General features: G+C 48.3%; 1 protein-coding gene across 2 annotated transcripts in view; it reads left to right on the top strand.

Annotated features, from left to right (window-relative positions):
• LOC110399272 (hexokinase-1) overlaps positions 1 to 16,052 on the top strand; it is a 33,354-nt gene that overhangs the window by 10,371 nt on the left and 6,931 nt on the right. For both annotated transcript variants that reach the window (XM_021397655.1, XM_021397656.1), the window contains 11 exons: positions 3,121 to 3,283; positions 6,078 to 6,226; positions 9,010 to 9,129; positions 10,332 to 10,427; positions 11,370 to 11,469; positions 11,560 to 11,743; positions 12,301 to 12,456; positions 13,879 to 14,112; positions 14,667 to 14,971; positions 15,219 to 15,367; positions 15,474 to 15,593. In XM_021397655.1, the coding sequence (XP_021253330.1) occupies positions 3,121 to 3,283; positions 6,078 to 6,226; positions 9,010 to 9,129; positions 10,332 to 10,427; positions 11,370 to 11,469; positions 11,560 to 11,743; positions 12,301 to 12,456; positions 13,879 to 14,112; positions 14,667 to 14,971; positions 15,219 to 15,367; positions 15,474 to 15,593 (1,776 nt within the window). The remainder of the gene's footprint in view (positions 1 to 3,120; positions 3,284 to 6,077; positions 6,227 to 9,009; positions 9,130 to 10,331; positions 10,428 to 11,369; positions 11,470 to 11,559; positions 11,744 to 12,300; positions 12,457 to 13,878; positions 14,113 to 14,666; positions 14,972 to 15,218; positions 15,368 to 15,473; positions 15,594 to 16,052) is intronic.

The following is a 16,052-nucleotide window of genomic DNA, read 5'->3' on the forward strand; positions in this document are numbered from 1 at the left end:
GAGTGCCCCGCTCTTGCAGTGCTAGCAGTGTCTGGGTAATTGGCTGTGTGTTTTATAGAAACATAGAGCTGCAGAATGGTTTGGGTTGGAAGGGACCTCAAAGTCCACCCAGCCCCAACCCCTGCCGTGGGCTGGCTGCCCACCAGCAGCCTAGGGTCCATCCATGGCACTGGGCACCTCCAGGGATGGGGCACCCACAGCTCTGGGCAGCAGTGCCAGCACCTTACTGCCTCACTGATTGAAGAATTTCCTCCTAACACCTAAACTAAATCTCAGTTCTTTTAGTTTAAAGCAATTCCCCCTTGTCCTATCACTATCAGACCGTATAAAAAGTTGCTCCGCTTCCTGCTTATAAGCTCCCTTCAGGTACTGAGAGACTACTGTCAGGTGTCCACAGAGTATGTGAGGATGGGACCTCAGTGCTGTCCGTTGCGTTACCCACTTGTGATGATCCACAGCTTCCCATGGAGCTCCTGCAATATTCGGAATTTCAAACAGCCCTTTTCCCTCAGTACAATGAGTCTTTCTTATGTGAGCAAGAAAAATTACCTGTGTGTGGTTTGGATGATGAAATCCCATTAAAAAAAAAACCAATAACATTTGCAAGTTCTGTCTGGCTGGTAAAAAAAAACATTAAAAAAAAAAAAAAAAAGAAGAAAAGTGACGGAGCTCCCAGAGGCTTGTGCAGCAGCACTCAGGGATGATGCCCATCGTAGGCGCAGCTACATAAAGCAGTGTTTTCTGCTCCTTGCTGCTAGCACTGTGTGCAGGTCCATGCCCAGCTGGCTGCCACCAGGAGTCCTACTGTCCCTGCCACCCCTCCACTGCGTCCCTTTGGATAAGACTGGGATTTGCTCTGTGATCGGCTTTGGCCATGGGCAGAGCGGGGTGTTATTAAACCTCCCTCCTGTAATCCAGACCCATCTCCCCACCCAGTTATTCATGGCTGTTTGCTGGGGGTTTTCCTTCGGAGAAGTGCTGCTTTCCCCTTTGGCTGTCCTGCTGGGATGACTAACCCTTTTCTTGCATGGGAGAAAATAGCTGTTTTTTTTCCGCCCCACTAACACACAGGATCTATTTTGTTTTAAAGTGTGATTCTGTCCTTGCCTCCCCTCCTCCCTGCCCCAGGAGTCGCAGCGGTGAGGATGGCCTCAGCGTGATGGTCCTGGCCTGTGATGTAAGGGCTAACAGCTCTCACTGGCTTTTCATGAGGAAACCAGAGCCCTGCCTCCCATTTTTCCCCGCTGCAGGAGGGCAGTGCTGGGAGCGTGGGCTTGCCTGGTCCTGACTGTGCAAACACCGAAAGCTGCGCTCACAGCAGGGCGAGGTGGGGCTCAGGGCCTCAGCTGTATTTTCAGAAGGAAGGCGCAGCATTGTAAGCGGGTAGTTTTGTGGCGTGATACACTAGCGTAGCTGTCACTGGGGGATTTGGGTGATGGGGCCTCCGAGCGGCGGCATGGGCTGCTGACAGCCGTGATAGCTCCAGTCCCCTCCCTCCTTTAAAAGGGAATAACCTCAGGCTCTGACATCACTGCCGAGCAGGCTCTGCTAAAAAAAGCTCCAACAGCATTTGCAGTGGCAGAGAGAGACCTTCCTGCAGCCTGGCACCAGCCTCAGCACCCATCTGTTCCCGCGCTGCTTGGCCATGCAGAGGGTCCACTCTGCCTGAGGTTCCAGCCGCATGTTGCAGCCCCCAGCCCTGATGTTCAGGATCTGGCTGGTGCCATCCGTGCCCCCTTCCTTGGCTGCATGTGTGCTGCTTACTGGAGCACGTCTGGTTTGGGGCGATACACTATCTGGTGCCACAGAAGTGCTTTTTGCAGAGCAATCCAAGTGGCGCCGGGTTTACGGCCAGCTTAGGGTCTAATTACATTTTGACTGTCTGTGTTTCCTTCATGTTTGGCATTATCCATCATTTCCTGTATCAAAGTCCCAGGTATATGAAGCATTTACACACATTCACTTTTCAAGGAGCGTTTTCTTGTGGCATTGCACCTGCTGAGACATAGTGTCGGCGGGGAGATGACTGCTCTCGAGGCTTCCATAGCAGCAGAGGAGACACTGAGCCCCAGCACAGAGATGCGGCTTTGGATCAGGTGGTTCTTCCAGTTTTGCTGAGGACAGAAAACATAAGGAAGGCTTTATGTACTCGATCCTGCTAAGCTGCTGGCAAAAGCAATCCCAAAGGTGTGGCTTTGGTTTGAACCTTCTGTGCGCTATTTGCAGAACCAAGTTTCTAAGGCACATAATAAAAGAAAACATGAATAGACTGGCAGCTGAGATGGACGAAGTGGGACGTGCATTTGGCAAGGACTCCCAGGGCCAAGTTGTACTTCTGAGGTGCAAAGCATCTCTCATTCTTCCTGCCGAAGATGGGTGTAAGGTTATGGAAAGCAATGTTACCGGGAATCTGGAACTGTCTCCTTTTTCCAGGGTGATGAAGTTTCTGTCTTGGGATTCCAGAAGGGAGAAGTCAACCACTTTTAATTTGACATTTTGTGTTGAGGAGGAAGACTCAACCTGCCCAGAGCAAAGTTCTGCCTCTCCCCAGCCTCTGGCTGAGATTGTTCTGCAGCAGGATAGGGAAGGTGCTCTGGTACTCAGGAATCATTTCTCAGATGGGAACATAGTGCTGAAATTGCTGTGGCAGGTCCTTTGCAATGGAAGGTTTCAACACAAGGCAGCTTGGTGGGCTGCAGCAACACCTGCATTCCCTCCATGTAGAACAAGGCGCCACAAGAGAAATGCTTAGCTTTGCTTTTTCACCTCATGGATAGTCAGGAAAGATGAGAGGTGGGGGAAGGCTGGCAGTAAAGGTGTGAGGCTATGGGTGAGCTTTTTTTTGTGGTAAGGAGAAGGCAGAGCAATCTGGGGCTGGGCAGTAGGATGGGTTGACTTCAGCTCATGTAAGTCGTAGCTCTCATGCTCCTTCCTTGGTTTTGTATCAAAAGACAAGGCATGAAGTGCTCGGCTGTGCTGTTGGCTTGGGCAGAGCACCAGCACCAAACTGGGGCTATCCTTGTATTATCCTTGTAATTCAGGAGTAGGATATGGCGTAGGTCTGCTTGGGCACCTCAGGATATCCTTTCACTTCGTGCTGGTGTTCATCTTTCTCCCCAGATCGATAAATACCTTTACGCCATGCGGCTCTCCGACGAAACTCTGATAGACATTATGGCTCGCTTCCGGAGAGAAATGAAGAACGGTCTCTCCAGAGATTTTAACCCAACGGCTACGGTGAAAATGCTCCCTACCTTCGTGAGGTCCATTCCTGATGGCTCAGGTAAGGATCTGAGAATTTTCTCTATTAAATACGGTGTGCTTCATGGGAAACCTGTTAGAAACGTTCCAAAGCATTACTGAGAGCAGTAGTTGGAGCTGTCTGACAGGTGGAAATCTTTGATAGCTCTGCTTTGCTGTTACGTTCTGCGACCTTATGCTTTTTTAATTTAAATGCAATTTTCTGTTTAAAAAATAAAGATAGAACGAGCCCAAATACCGCGTCTCCCTTAATTTAGCACTGCCAGCTGTTATGTTGCAATGTTGTGTTGAAACATGCAGCCTGTTGAGAAAGGCAGCCATGAAGCTGCTGTATGCAGCTGGGTCACAGCAGGGCTCACTTTAAGGACCACAGGAGAGGCAACCAAGTGCAAGTGCTGCTATAGTTTTGCAGATTGTTCCATGGTAGGGACTGGGGATGTGGTGTGGCATGGGGAAAGGGGCTCTGTGCCTGGTTCTTCCTCCTCCTCTGGCTCTGGCATCTTTATGGTATAAATCGTAGATTCAGTGCTGCTAGCTGAGTTTTTTTTCCTGAAATAGTCTGAGAGAAAACTGTCACTTAGCGTATGAAAAGCTTTGGGTTTTGTTCAGAGCAGTTCTATCTTTTTACTGCAGAAGGATAGCTCTTACCAAATGTTACCTTGCCATGAGCCTGGCTGGAAATCAGCTGTGCTAATCTGTCTGTTTGCTGCCAGGGAAGCTGTTTCTGAAGTGCGGGATTTGTTTGAAGTATGTACTGAGGTGCATTTAGGCTTGAAATAGGGCCATCTGGCCCAGTGTTGATTTTTCATTTATTTATTGAAGGTAATGGTTTACATTCAAGAAATGATACCCTGTTATGATAAAGCTTATTCAGGTATTTGGCTTAATGAGATGCTTGTGGTAAATGTTACCTTCCAGTTTTGTCCTGATGAAGGTGAGGGACTGAATTTGTGATGCAAACCCCAGTAAGAGAACTGCACATGCAATTTGGTTGTGTTCACATTTTCAGTGACATCTGTAGCAGAGCAAGGCAATATTCAAAGCCTCAGTGTTCAGAAGCAGGCAGGCAGGTGCTGCACAGTCTGTATCTCAGCAAACTCTGAGTTTGCCCGTGTCTTAGGCAGTGTGAAGAGAAGGCTGCATTGCAATGCAGTGAAATTCTAAGGGCTGGTAGGAATCATGCGCTCTCACTGTCTTTTTGCTATGTTTTCTGTAAGCAGGCTGTTGCTCTTTGTAATTTCTCACGTGGTGGTGTTTTGTTTGCTGTATTAAACCACAGTATTGCAAAGCCATAAAAGCTTCTGCAGTGCGTTTGCTTCTTTTGGCTGTTGCTGGAGGGTTTTGCTGAGTGGGGCAGGGCTCCTGGGGTGTGTGGGGTGATGCGGAGGAGCTGTGAGACTTGAGGAGTTATGGCCTGAGGTTGGACAGAGTTATCTCAGGGGCGAGTCTGAGTCTGCTAACCGTATGCAGTGTTTTGGCAACAGCATGGAGTCAGAAGGCTCTGAGTTGAGCTGAGGTTTGAAGCGATACAGCACATTGATGGATATTGATCCTCTCATCTACTAGAGCTCTTTCCACATAGAATTTAGTTAGAAATGGAGAAATGATGACGTTGGGAATGGCCTTCCCATAGGCATTGAAACAGCTTTAGGCACAAGCCTAAAGAGTGCTACAGGATGGGATTGGCAATATGGAAGGCAGCTGGGGGATGCAGCTCATCCTGGTTGCAGTGCAGAGGACTTCTGGTACTGACAAAAAGTACAAACTGATAAAAAAACAGGGTGAGAAAGCACTGCGTGCCTGTTCTGCTTCCCTCTGAGCAGCCTGGGTGAGCCGGGAGATGCTGTGTACACATGCAGGTGCTTGCAAATAGCCTCAGTGATTAGCTGCAGCCTGGGCACATGTGTCTGTGTGCTAAGGTGTGCCTGCTGCTTCCCCAAATGCTAGTCTTTCACAGACTTCAGTGATTGCTGTCTTTGTTTGCTCCCTCTTTGGTAAGACAAGATAGCAGGAGCAGTTGAGTCAGATGTATTTGCTTTGCTCTCCGGGGGGTACTGAGAGTGTCATTTCTCAGATAGCCAGAGCACGGTCATGTATTTGGCTTCAGACCTCTGAAATCCTTCCCAGTGCCGAGGGGAATGGAGGCACCCTCACTTCTGCCCTGGCTCCTGGCGAGGTGCTTAGGAGCTCTGTGCAAGGGCTTGCAGGTTCTGAGTAACTCCTGGAGCAGCACAGGGCTCCATGTGGTGTTTCAGGCTGTTGTTTCTCTGACTTCTGTTATCTGATTGCAGATTGCAGTGAATCTCCGTTTCCAGGGGTGAAACGGGTGGCTCCTGCTTAACTACATTTCTCCATAATCTGTTGATTTCAGAGCAGAGCAAAAACCAGCCACTATTCGCTGCTACTTGCCAAAGTGACACAGGCTCACTTACAGCACGAGGTGGCTCATCAGTGCTCTGGCATCCCTTCATTTCCTCTTCTTTTTCTAACATCCTTTCAGCTTTCTCCTGAGATCCTTGCTCTGCCAGCTTAGTCATGAGATCTGGATATAAACTGCCCGCTCTTGGTTTGTTCTTTCCGGATGAGCCCTCGCTGCAGTTACCCATGCATCAATGGCAGCTGTCCTTACCATTGCACCATTTTCATCTTCAGCTGGAGGGGATGGGGCTGACGCTTCGCATGGATGCCCTACAGCTAGACTTGCTTGCCATAAGCACTGTGCATTTCTCTGTGCATTTTAATTAATAGAGCTTATTTTTTACCCAAATGCGTGTTGCATACAGCTTTTAATCACCCATGTCTTGTTTTCCACATAGAGAAAGGAGATTTCATCGCTCTGGATCTCGGCGGTTCTTACTTTCGAATTCTGCGGGTGAAAGTATCACATGAAAAAAAGCAGACTGTACAAATGGAAAGTGAAATTTATAATACACCTGAAGATATCATTCATGGCAGCGGGACACGGGTAAGTGCCTCTTCCGTATGACTCCTCCCTAAAGATTCGCTGCTTTCACTCTGCTCTTTTTGGAAAAGAGCACAAGAATGACCGTAGCATCTTAACAGTTCCTTCTATAGCATGCACGGACTCCCTACAGCTCTTTGTCAATACTGAGAATAAATAAGCTGTAGTTAGTAACAGAGCGTTTGTGCCTGCTACTGCTCTGCTGTTGTTGTGCGGGAGACTTTTGGCTGATTTAGGAGAAAATTGGCCCAGAAATAAAAATTCCAACATTTATAGTAAACTTACCTTCCAGAGATAGGAATGGAGGGCAGGAAGATGACTTAGTATTGTAGGCAAATGCCAAGAGCAACCCTGCAATTGTAACACAGTTGAGACTGGATGGAGGAGCAATACAGACTCTAAGGAGAAGCTGGGAGAAGAGACATCAGCTCTGCATTCTTTCCTGGGCTTTGTTGTGTTTGTGTTTTGGTTTTTAAATATCCCAAGGCCGTTCAGCTGCCAGGAGCCAGCAGCATGGAACTCAGGCTGATAGGTTTCCTCACGGCTTTTTAACTGGGAGAGGGAGCAAGGGTGGCTTCCAGTGACTCATGGTGAACAGTCCTCTTGGTATTTAAGTAACAGGAAAAAGAGGGGTGAACATCACTGGAATTGCATCCAGGTGGGAATTGCCCCGTGACAATATGTGACCACAACCAAAATGCTTGTTGTGAGACTTGACAGGAAAACGTGGCAGATGCCTGGGAGGCACGCAGGCGGGTGATGATTTGGTACTTACGACTGATGCATGTGGCTGAGGTTTGTGAGGTCTCTGAGCCAGATTAGTGGAATACTTGGACTGAACTGCCTGCACAGGGTAGGCTATGAATATATTTTTCAGCAGGCTGTGTCATTAACTTCCGTGAGTTATACCCTTTAAGCCTAATATATAATCACTTTATTGAAGGGATTGCAGTTTATGGCTGCATGCGTTGCTGGCACAGTTGGTTTTGATATTTCCTACTTCATTGCATTCAAAGTTCTACTTTTCCCCATCTGTCAGGTGCGGCCTGACAGCTTTGACAGTTGGAGACAGTTCCCTGTTGAAGTCAAGGGCAAAACTCTCATTGACTCCTGCAAGATAATAGCAGGTCTATAGCTATAGGTCTATGTCTGTAGTAGATATTACATAGCAATGTAATATCAGGTTGGTTATTAGGACACATTTCTCCTCCAAAAGAGCAGTGGTGCAGTGGCAAGGCTGCCCAGGGAGGTGATGGGGTCACCATCCCGGGATGTGTTGCAGAGCCATGGAGATGTGGCACTGAGGGATGTGAGCAGTGGGGGTGGGCTGGGGTTGGGCTGGGTGAGCTGAGAGGGCTTTTCCAACCTTGATGATTCTAAGATCTTGTAATACTGCTGGGCTCCCAGCACTGCACGCTTGTGGGTGAGCAGTGATTTGGCTTTTCCTCCATCTGCCTACCTCACTTATATGAAATCCGCAGGAACTTGTGATGTTGCCTCTACCGTCCTGGCAGAGCTGCTGGTTAGTTGCAAGATGTGGATGTTAGTGTGGATATGGGAGCGCACAGATGCATCCTTGAGTCTTCTTAAGAAACAATGTACTGTGCTAAATGGCAGGAAAATCAATAAATGCCTCCCGCTTTTTCCCCCTTCTTTTGAGAAATGCCTATATTCTGTGCTTTACTGAAAACAGTAGCACACCCAGAGCATGCATTATTGAGCAGACACAGCTACTGTAACGTGAAGAATGTAGCTAATAGTTAACTGGATTTGCCCATGCACGTTTTGGGTCGGAGCGGAGCGCGTGTCTTGCTGTGTGCCTCCCTGAGTCATGGTGCGCTGCCTGCAGCCTGCCTGCCTGCTGACCTGCAGCAGGGTGACCCAGTGGGCTGCCAGGAGGCTGCACAGCCAGCTGCATGGGGAACGCTGAGAGATCTTCTGCAGTCATACTTACGAAGCATGCCCTGTCTCTTCTTGATGTAGTTGTGATTTGTTGCATAAGAGAGGGATTTTGCAGCAATGTCCTCAGTCAATATCTCTGTTTCCTGCTCTCCTGAAGGGTTTGCACTTGGCCCCTTGCTATTGTCTGTAATCCTGCTAGCAGCTGGAGCTTTAATGGGATTGAGTATGTAGCAAGATACTTTCAAATGGAAAACATAATAGAGGTGTAGGCTGGTGTTATTACTGTGTGCCTTCTGGAGAAGCCATTGTGTTTTATTACTTCACTGTAGTTGTTCTTTTCACATTCCTCCCTCCCTCATCTGGACAGGAGCACAGCGTGTCCCGTGCTATATCACTGTATGCCCAGCAAAGTGTCCTTGATCTGCTCCAGACAGTGAAGGGCAGCATCTTCCCTGGGAAACCACCGTAGTTGGGCTTAATCAAATTAGGTCTCATTTTAGGAACGAGTTAAAGGTGTTCTGTTAAATCGTAACGTTGCACACACCACTCATTGACCCACTTCAAACAGCCAGACATTCCTCTTGGTGTTCATGATTGTCTGTAGTGCTCTGCTGTCTCTCTGAGACTGTAAATTGTTCTCAATGAAGCTGTGAGGGCTAATTGCACCCAACAGATAGCTTTTTGTACTCCCTTCCAATTATCCCCCTCAGTGTTTTAAATAACGCAGGACATGGTCACAGCCTGGGAGTATTTCCGTAGTTCTGTCCATAACATCTCTAAAAATCTGGAGTAGATCTTCTCTCCTTTCTTTTCACATACGGTTGGAAGTGTGTTTTCCCTCAACCTGTTCCTCTAATCATGGCACTTTTCTGCTCTTCTTGCAGCTTTTTGATCATGTTGCTGAATGCCTGGGAGATTTTATGGAGAAACAACAAATCAAAGACAAGAAATTACCGGTTGGGTTTACCTTTTCTTTCCCGTGCCGACAGTCTAAGCTGGATGAGGTAAGAAGATTGCACAACTTTCTCAACATGCAGAAGAGTGTGTTATTCAAACGCTGCTATGAAAGCAGAATCCCAGACAGGTCTCATGTTTTGGAGTAAATGAGTGCCATGCTTCACTGTCAGATTGGTATTTGTGCTTCTGTGCGAAGGAGCCGGTTAGCAGATGACAAAGAGGCATCTGATGTTTTATGCTGCCTCTGCGGGAGCTCCTCAGGGTTATGGTTTGCTGTGTAAATGCAGCAGTGGGTTTGCAGCCTTTCACCTCTGCGTGTGGGAGAGCTGGGAAGGGCCCATCCTGCAGTGTTTGCTCAGACTGCTGAACTTCCCAAGTGCAGACACCGATCCAGCTCAGGGTCTTCCCCCCAAGCAGTGGTGCTGAGCCGTGGCCTCACTGGGTGCAGTTGGATATGCCACCTGGGAGCAACATCCTTTCGCATGCAAATAACCAGCCTTGCACGGAGTGACTGGTGTGATTCCTATGACAAGCATGCTACAATATTTTCCTTCTTTTGCTCTTTATAGCACAAGTGACTCAGCAGCCTCCTGGTGCAGCGTAACTATGGCAATGGCGTAGCAAATAAATGCAGGGAAGTCAACCTCATGCTGCACCTTTAGAAAGAGGTTGTGCTGTTAAAGCCTGACCTGTTTGCTAGCTTGCAGGGCTGCAGGTAGCCTGGTGCACAGCTCCCAGTGTTGGCGCTGAGCAGGGCCAGGTGAGGCAGTGCTGATTACATTTCACGCTGCTTGAGCAGTGGAATGCATTTGAACCATGCTGTACATCAGGTTTTTTTAACATAATTTATCATATTTTACTTCCTTTTTGCTGGGGTTCTTCTTTCTTTAACTTTTAAATCTTGTTCTCTTGCCTCATTTTTACTTATCTTCATCCTTTTCAGCACAGAAATCATTTTCATGCTTAGACTTTGTGTCTAAGCCTTGCCTATAATGACTTTTTATATGTGTACATAGTCAATTATATGTTAAATTCACACCTAATCCCAGTACTTACCTTTGAGCACGGGTACCTACAAACGTGTTTAAGAATTTTAACCCTTGCTACATTTCCAGTATTTCCATTTAGGAACAGAGACCTGTAGATGCTGTTGAAGAACAAAATCTTATTTTAAAAGGAAAAAAATAAAAATAAAATGACTTGCTTTTATGGTGGCACTGTCCTGAGGATTGCGCTCTTGTTTTATCAGGGCATTCTGATAACGTGGACGAAGCGCTTCAAAGCGAGTGGAGTGGAGGGAGCGGATGTTGTGAAGCTGCTTAACAAGGCCATCAAGAAACGTGGGGTAAGTTGGGCTTCATTATTTTTTTTGCTCTTTTAAACCCTGCATCATAGCAAACTGGTGGTTCTGTGTCAGAGACCTCTGTTCACACCACTGTCTTGAGCACGTGGTGTGAGTGATGGTTCCCTTGCATGTAGACATGCTGTTTGCTGGGAAAATGGAGTGATCTCACAGTTACTGTGTGGAAGCTGTGATGCTCCTTGTAGCACAAAACTCAGCTACTACATTGTGGCTTGTTGCTGACAATCTCCAGCAATTCTATCACCCCGCAAAAACTGAGGAAGTGCTGCCCTTTGGTGCCACAGCTTTTCAGCAGTACCCACACATTCCATTCCTGAGAAACTGCATATTGTTGTCCAGCAGAGTTGTGCAGCGGGCTGACATGGGAGCAGAGCAGAAGAGAAGGGGAGTTTTATGCTCAGTGAGCTGTGTTGCTCCCTGCAGTTTCTCACTGCTGATTTTACGGAGAGTGAAGGTAACCAGGTTGCTGATTTTAGATAAAAAGGCCCCAAGCGTGAGATGGGATGAATCTCGGCTCGTATAGTGAGATGCGAGTCGGCCTCTGCTCCCAGATAACAGTGATAGGATGAGAGGTGATGGCCTCAGGTTGTGCCAGTGGAGGTTCAGGTTGGATGTTAGGACACATTTCTCCTCAGAAAGAGTAGTGATGCAGTGACATGGGCTGCCCAGGGAGGTGGGGGACACACCCTGGAGGTGTTCCAGAGCCATGGAGATGTGGCACTGAGGGACGTGGGTGGTGGGCAGGTGGGGGTGGACTGGGGTTGGCCAGGGTGAGCTGAGAAGGTTTTTCCAATGCTAATGATTCTGTGATTCTATGATTTTCCTCTCTTCCCGGTGGAATTGGTTATGAGCAAACCAGTGATAAACACAAGCGATGTTTTCCAGAGAAGCCATATGGTACAAGTACTGTTTTTCCTCCATCAGGACTACGATGCAGATATCATGGCTGTTGTGAATGATACCGTTGGGACTATGATGACCTGTGGTTTTGATGACCAGCGTTGTGAAGTCGGCTTGATCATTGGTAAGACACATTGCTGCTGGAGCATTCACGTGGCTTTTTTTCCCTTTGCCTGAACTGTTTAATGAGTACTTTCATGTCCTTTCCCTGCAGGCACTGGCACCAATGCCTGTTACATGGAGGAGATGCGGCACATTGACCTGGTGGAAGGAGATGAGGGCAGGATGTGCATAAACACAGAGTGGGGGGCCTTTGGGGATGATGGCTCGCTAGAAGATATCAGGACCGAGTTTGACAGAGAGATCGACCGTGGATCTCTAAATCCTGGGAAGCAACTGTGAGTGAGGCAGTTAGTTATGAGCTTTTTGGCTTTATTTGACATGTGGTATGGTTCAGGCAAAGTATTTGCTCTCACCAGCATCAGGAGATGGTGGCATGGTCCAGGCAGGATCACATTTTGCCTGCAGTTTGCCATCTGCCAGGATGAGTGGTTGTTTCCTCTGCATACAGTCTTTGTGCCTCAGTTTGCTTTCTGCTTCAAAATTGCTCCTTTAGCAACCCTGATGCAGAGAGGACCTTCCCAGGAGAAAGGGTATGATCAGAGTTACCAAAGTCCTGATTAGGGCTATTGATTTTTACTCTGTTAGCTTCAATTCACAGCTTATCAACACAGCCTTTGCTGGAGCCAGACAAAGTTAACTCTTTTTGCTTTTGTTTGCTGTGTTGCGCTCCCTTTTCCACTCATGTTATGAATTTAGCAGTTCAAGAAAGCCTGACTTTGCCTGTGCCAGTGCAAACCACTGGCTGGTGCATGTGGTGCAGGTGCACAGCTGGTCTGTGCCTCTTGGTGTTGCCTGTGAACCTGTGGGTGACTGCTGCTGCCTTCTCCTGCAGGTTTGAGAAAATGGTCAGTGGAATGTACATGGGGGAGCTGGTGAGGCTCATCCTGGTGAAGATGGCCAAGGAGGGGCTGCTCTTTGAGGGGAGGATCACCCCTGAGCTTCTCACCAAAGGGAAGTTTGAGACAAAGCATGTTTCTGCCATAGAAAAGTGAGTACTCCCTTCTGCCCTGGTTTCCAAATGACTCTGAATGTTAATTTTCCAGTCTCTCTTTTTGCTTTGCTGGGGAGTGAGCTGCACTGGAGATGGCAGCCACCCTACAGTGTGGGTGCACATTCACCATGTCAGGACCCACAGGAGGCAGCCAGCATCCTTTTCCCAAAGCCACCAGCCCCTCTGAGCTGAGAGGCAGCAGATTTCTCCCTCTATCTGGTTTGGGAGGCACTATGAAAGAGACACATGCTGCTACAACGTATGTACTGTGCTCTACCACTCACCCGGCTTGCAAAAACCTGAAAGTTGCTACCCTGCAGCTAGACGTGGGAGTGAATTGGCTTTGTGCCTCCTACCAAATACTTGTGTTGCTCCTTGCTGTATCCACGGGATTGCTGGGCAGCAAGAAAACAAGTGTGACAAGGCAGAGCATTCAGTCTCGTAGGCAGTGCCAGGCGACCTCTGAGCTATGCGCCAGTTGGTTTCTTACGGTGTCATCACCCTTTCGGTCAGTGCTTACTGGCTCTGCCCCCACGTTCTTAAAATTCACATCACTGGGGTAGTTGTGCTGTAGTGACCGCGCCAGCTTTTCTCTTTGAAAAGCTTCTGATTTTGGTGCCTCTGTACAGAGGTACTGTTGACTGTGAGTGCAGTGCCAAGGGGATAGGCAGTTACTTCACCCCGCGCAGACTGTCTTGTCTGAACAGCTTTCCATTGAATGTGTGGGTCCATTCGTCCTGGCCTCAGATCCATGTGGAGCCAGTGTAATGATGAACAAAAGTGAGAAAAATGCAGACATTGAGGAACTTGGTTATCGAGAGCTAAATTAGACCTGAAATTCCACCTCACTCCTCAAAGAGCACTTTGGTTATAAGCAGGGGGCACATTCCTGTGCGGCTTCAAATTTCTAGCTGGTGCTAGCAATGTGCAAGACTCCTTAAAAAGATGTATGGGAGTGCAGTGATGGCAGCAAGATATACAGCTTCTGTTTTTGTCTTGGAAGTGACTGAGCTGCACTTGAGTAAGTTTTGCCAGAAACTTTGCTTTCAGGCTGGGTTCTAGCATGGGAAAATTGAGTGAGAGGCAGAAATTCAGTGAAGTTGTAAAAGTTTGAAAAGAGAGCCATTAGGATGGAATCACTTAGGCAACCTTTGCTCACGGTTTTGTTTTCCACACTGAGCTTGATTTACTGAGACGTATGAGTGAATGAGTGCTGGATTAGCTGTATGCTCAGACCTCTGCTGAATGGTGGGGCTGGTGCTTCCTGCTCCAGAAAAGCTGGTTTGTGTCTAAAGAGTTGGTCTTTCTAACCCCTTTCTCGTATGCTGTGCAGGAAGACAAGTGGCTGAATATGTCCCAATCCTGTATTTTATAGCTCCTCACAACTAAGGAGTACCCTTTACCACCCTTTCTTCGTAGGAGCAAAGAAGGTTTGAACAAAGCCAAAGAAATCTTAACCCGCCTGGGGGTGGAGCCGTCCCACGAGGACTGTATTGCAGTCCAGCACGTCTGCACCATCGTGTCCTTCCGCTCGGCCAACCTGGTGGCCTCCACGCTGGGCGCCATCCTCAATCAGCTGCGGGATAACAAAGGGGTCGGCCGCCTCCGCACCACCGTGGGGGTTGATGGCTCCCTCTACAAGATGCATCCACAGTGAGTTCACTTGTTCCCCTTCCCCTTCTCGGCTCCTGCACAGCCTCTGTTTTGCAAAGAGTTGGGCATGTCACCCCAAAATGTCACCCAGATTGGATGTGAGATGAAGAGGTGTCTGGAACATGGGTGTGGGGCATTCAGGCTGAGATGGGGAGCTTAGCGGGAAGGAAAGAGGTCTTTAACTGGAGAATGAGATGAAAAATACAAACCAAACAAACAAAAAAAAAACACCCAGTGACAACAGAACAACCAAAACCCTGAAGTAATTGGATACTGCAGTATCAATGAAAGCTCTGGTAGTCTCTGAGTATGTATTCTCTCAGTGGCTCTCAATAGGTGTCTTGGAAGGAGGCTTCCTTTACACAGAATATAAAACCGTGCACATAGATTTGGCTTTGAGGAGGACCTACTGTACTTAGAAATTCAGGAGAAAAGCAACAGTGAAGAAGAGCTACTCTTCCCTGGCAGTTATCTACTTGAAAGGCTGTAGCTCAAGATTTTGGGGCCCATTGGGGAGGCACCACAGAGGGTGAACTCGCAGCCTCTCCCCCCAGGTACGCTCGGCGCTTGCACAAAACCACCCGGCGCCTGGTGCCTGACTCAGACGTGCGGTTCCTGCTGTCCGAGAGCGGCAGCGGGAAAGGGGCGGCAATGGTGACGGCGGTGGCATACCGGCTGTCGGAGCAGCACCGGCTCATCGACGAGACACTGGCTGAGTTCAAGCTCACCCATGAGCAGCTGCTGCAGGTGAAGAAGAGGATGAGGACAGAGATGGAAGCAGGCCTGAAGAAGAAGAGTCATGACACTGCCAAAGTGAAAATGCTGCCCACCTTTGTCCGCAGCACGCCGGATGGCACAGGTGTGGGAATACCCTAGCTGGAGGGGGAAAGGTGGCTTGGCTGCAGGGCACTCAACGTGAGCTCCCTGCAGTGAAATTTGGGTGTGGTGAAGGGTGAGCAGATCTGTTGTAATCAAAGAGGAGACTCTTTCGAAAGAGAAAATCCCAATCCCGGGCAGGGCAGCCTGTGTTGCTCCTGTGCTGCAGGCAGCCCAACCCCACGTCTTTGCTTCTTGCTCTTGAAATGCACGCACATATCCTTTTACAGAGAACGGAGACTTTCTGGCGCTTGACCTTGGAGGGACAAACTTCAGAGTGTTGCTGGTGAAAATTCGCAGTGGTAAAAGGAGAACGGTTGAAATGCACAACAAGATCTATGCAATTCCTATAGAGGTGATGCAGGGAACGGGGGAAGAGGTGAGTATTCGTGTTTCTCTTCTGCAACACTGCTGCTTCTTAAGTAGGTTTTTGATGACCAGTAGTGTGATGTGCAACTTCAAATGCTCGACTCTTCTCTTTAAAGCTGTTTGACCACATAGTTACCTGCATTTCGGACTTCCTGGATTATATGGGAATAAAAGGTGCGCGGCTTCCTCTTGGCTTCACGTTCTCCTTCCCTTGCAAGCAGACCAGTCTGGATGCTGTAAGTTCCTCAATTATTTTTTGAATCTGCTTTTGTGCTTATGCTAACCCTGAATTTTCTGCCTTCCTGTCACCCACTGAGCACTTACAAGGAGGTCGTAAGAGGGGAGGGTTCATGCTCTGACCCTGACCAATACAGCTTCTCCTATAAATAGTTTCTTTAAAGGCAGTAATGCAAATGCTGGTTAGCCTGTGGCCATGAGAGATAAGAGCATTTAAATTTCCCGTGGTGGCAGTATGCCTTTTTTTAATGTAACATGTTTTTTTCCAACCATATAAATGCACAGGACTGTTGTACCTCCCTGGTTGTGTGAGCGGTAAGCAGTGCTGGTTCTGCCCCTCCCTGCTGCCAGAGCCCTTCCCAGGCTGATCTGGTTCTGCCAGATGAGCCCGGGACTGCTGTAGCCTGCAGCTCCTGTTTAACTCCTTCGCTGCCACATATCTCCACCAATTCCACTTG

This window comes from Numida meleagris, chromosome 5 (assembly GCF_002078875.1).
Source record: "Numida meleagris isolate 19003 breed g44 Domestic line chromosome 5, NumMel1.0, whole genome shotgun sequence".
Taxonomy (NCBI): Eukaryota; Metazoa; Chordata; class Aves; order Galliformes; family Numididae; genus Numida; species Numida meleagris.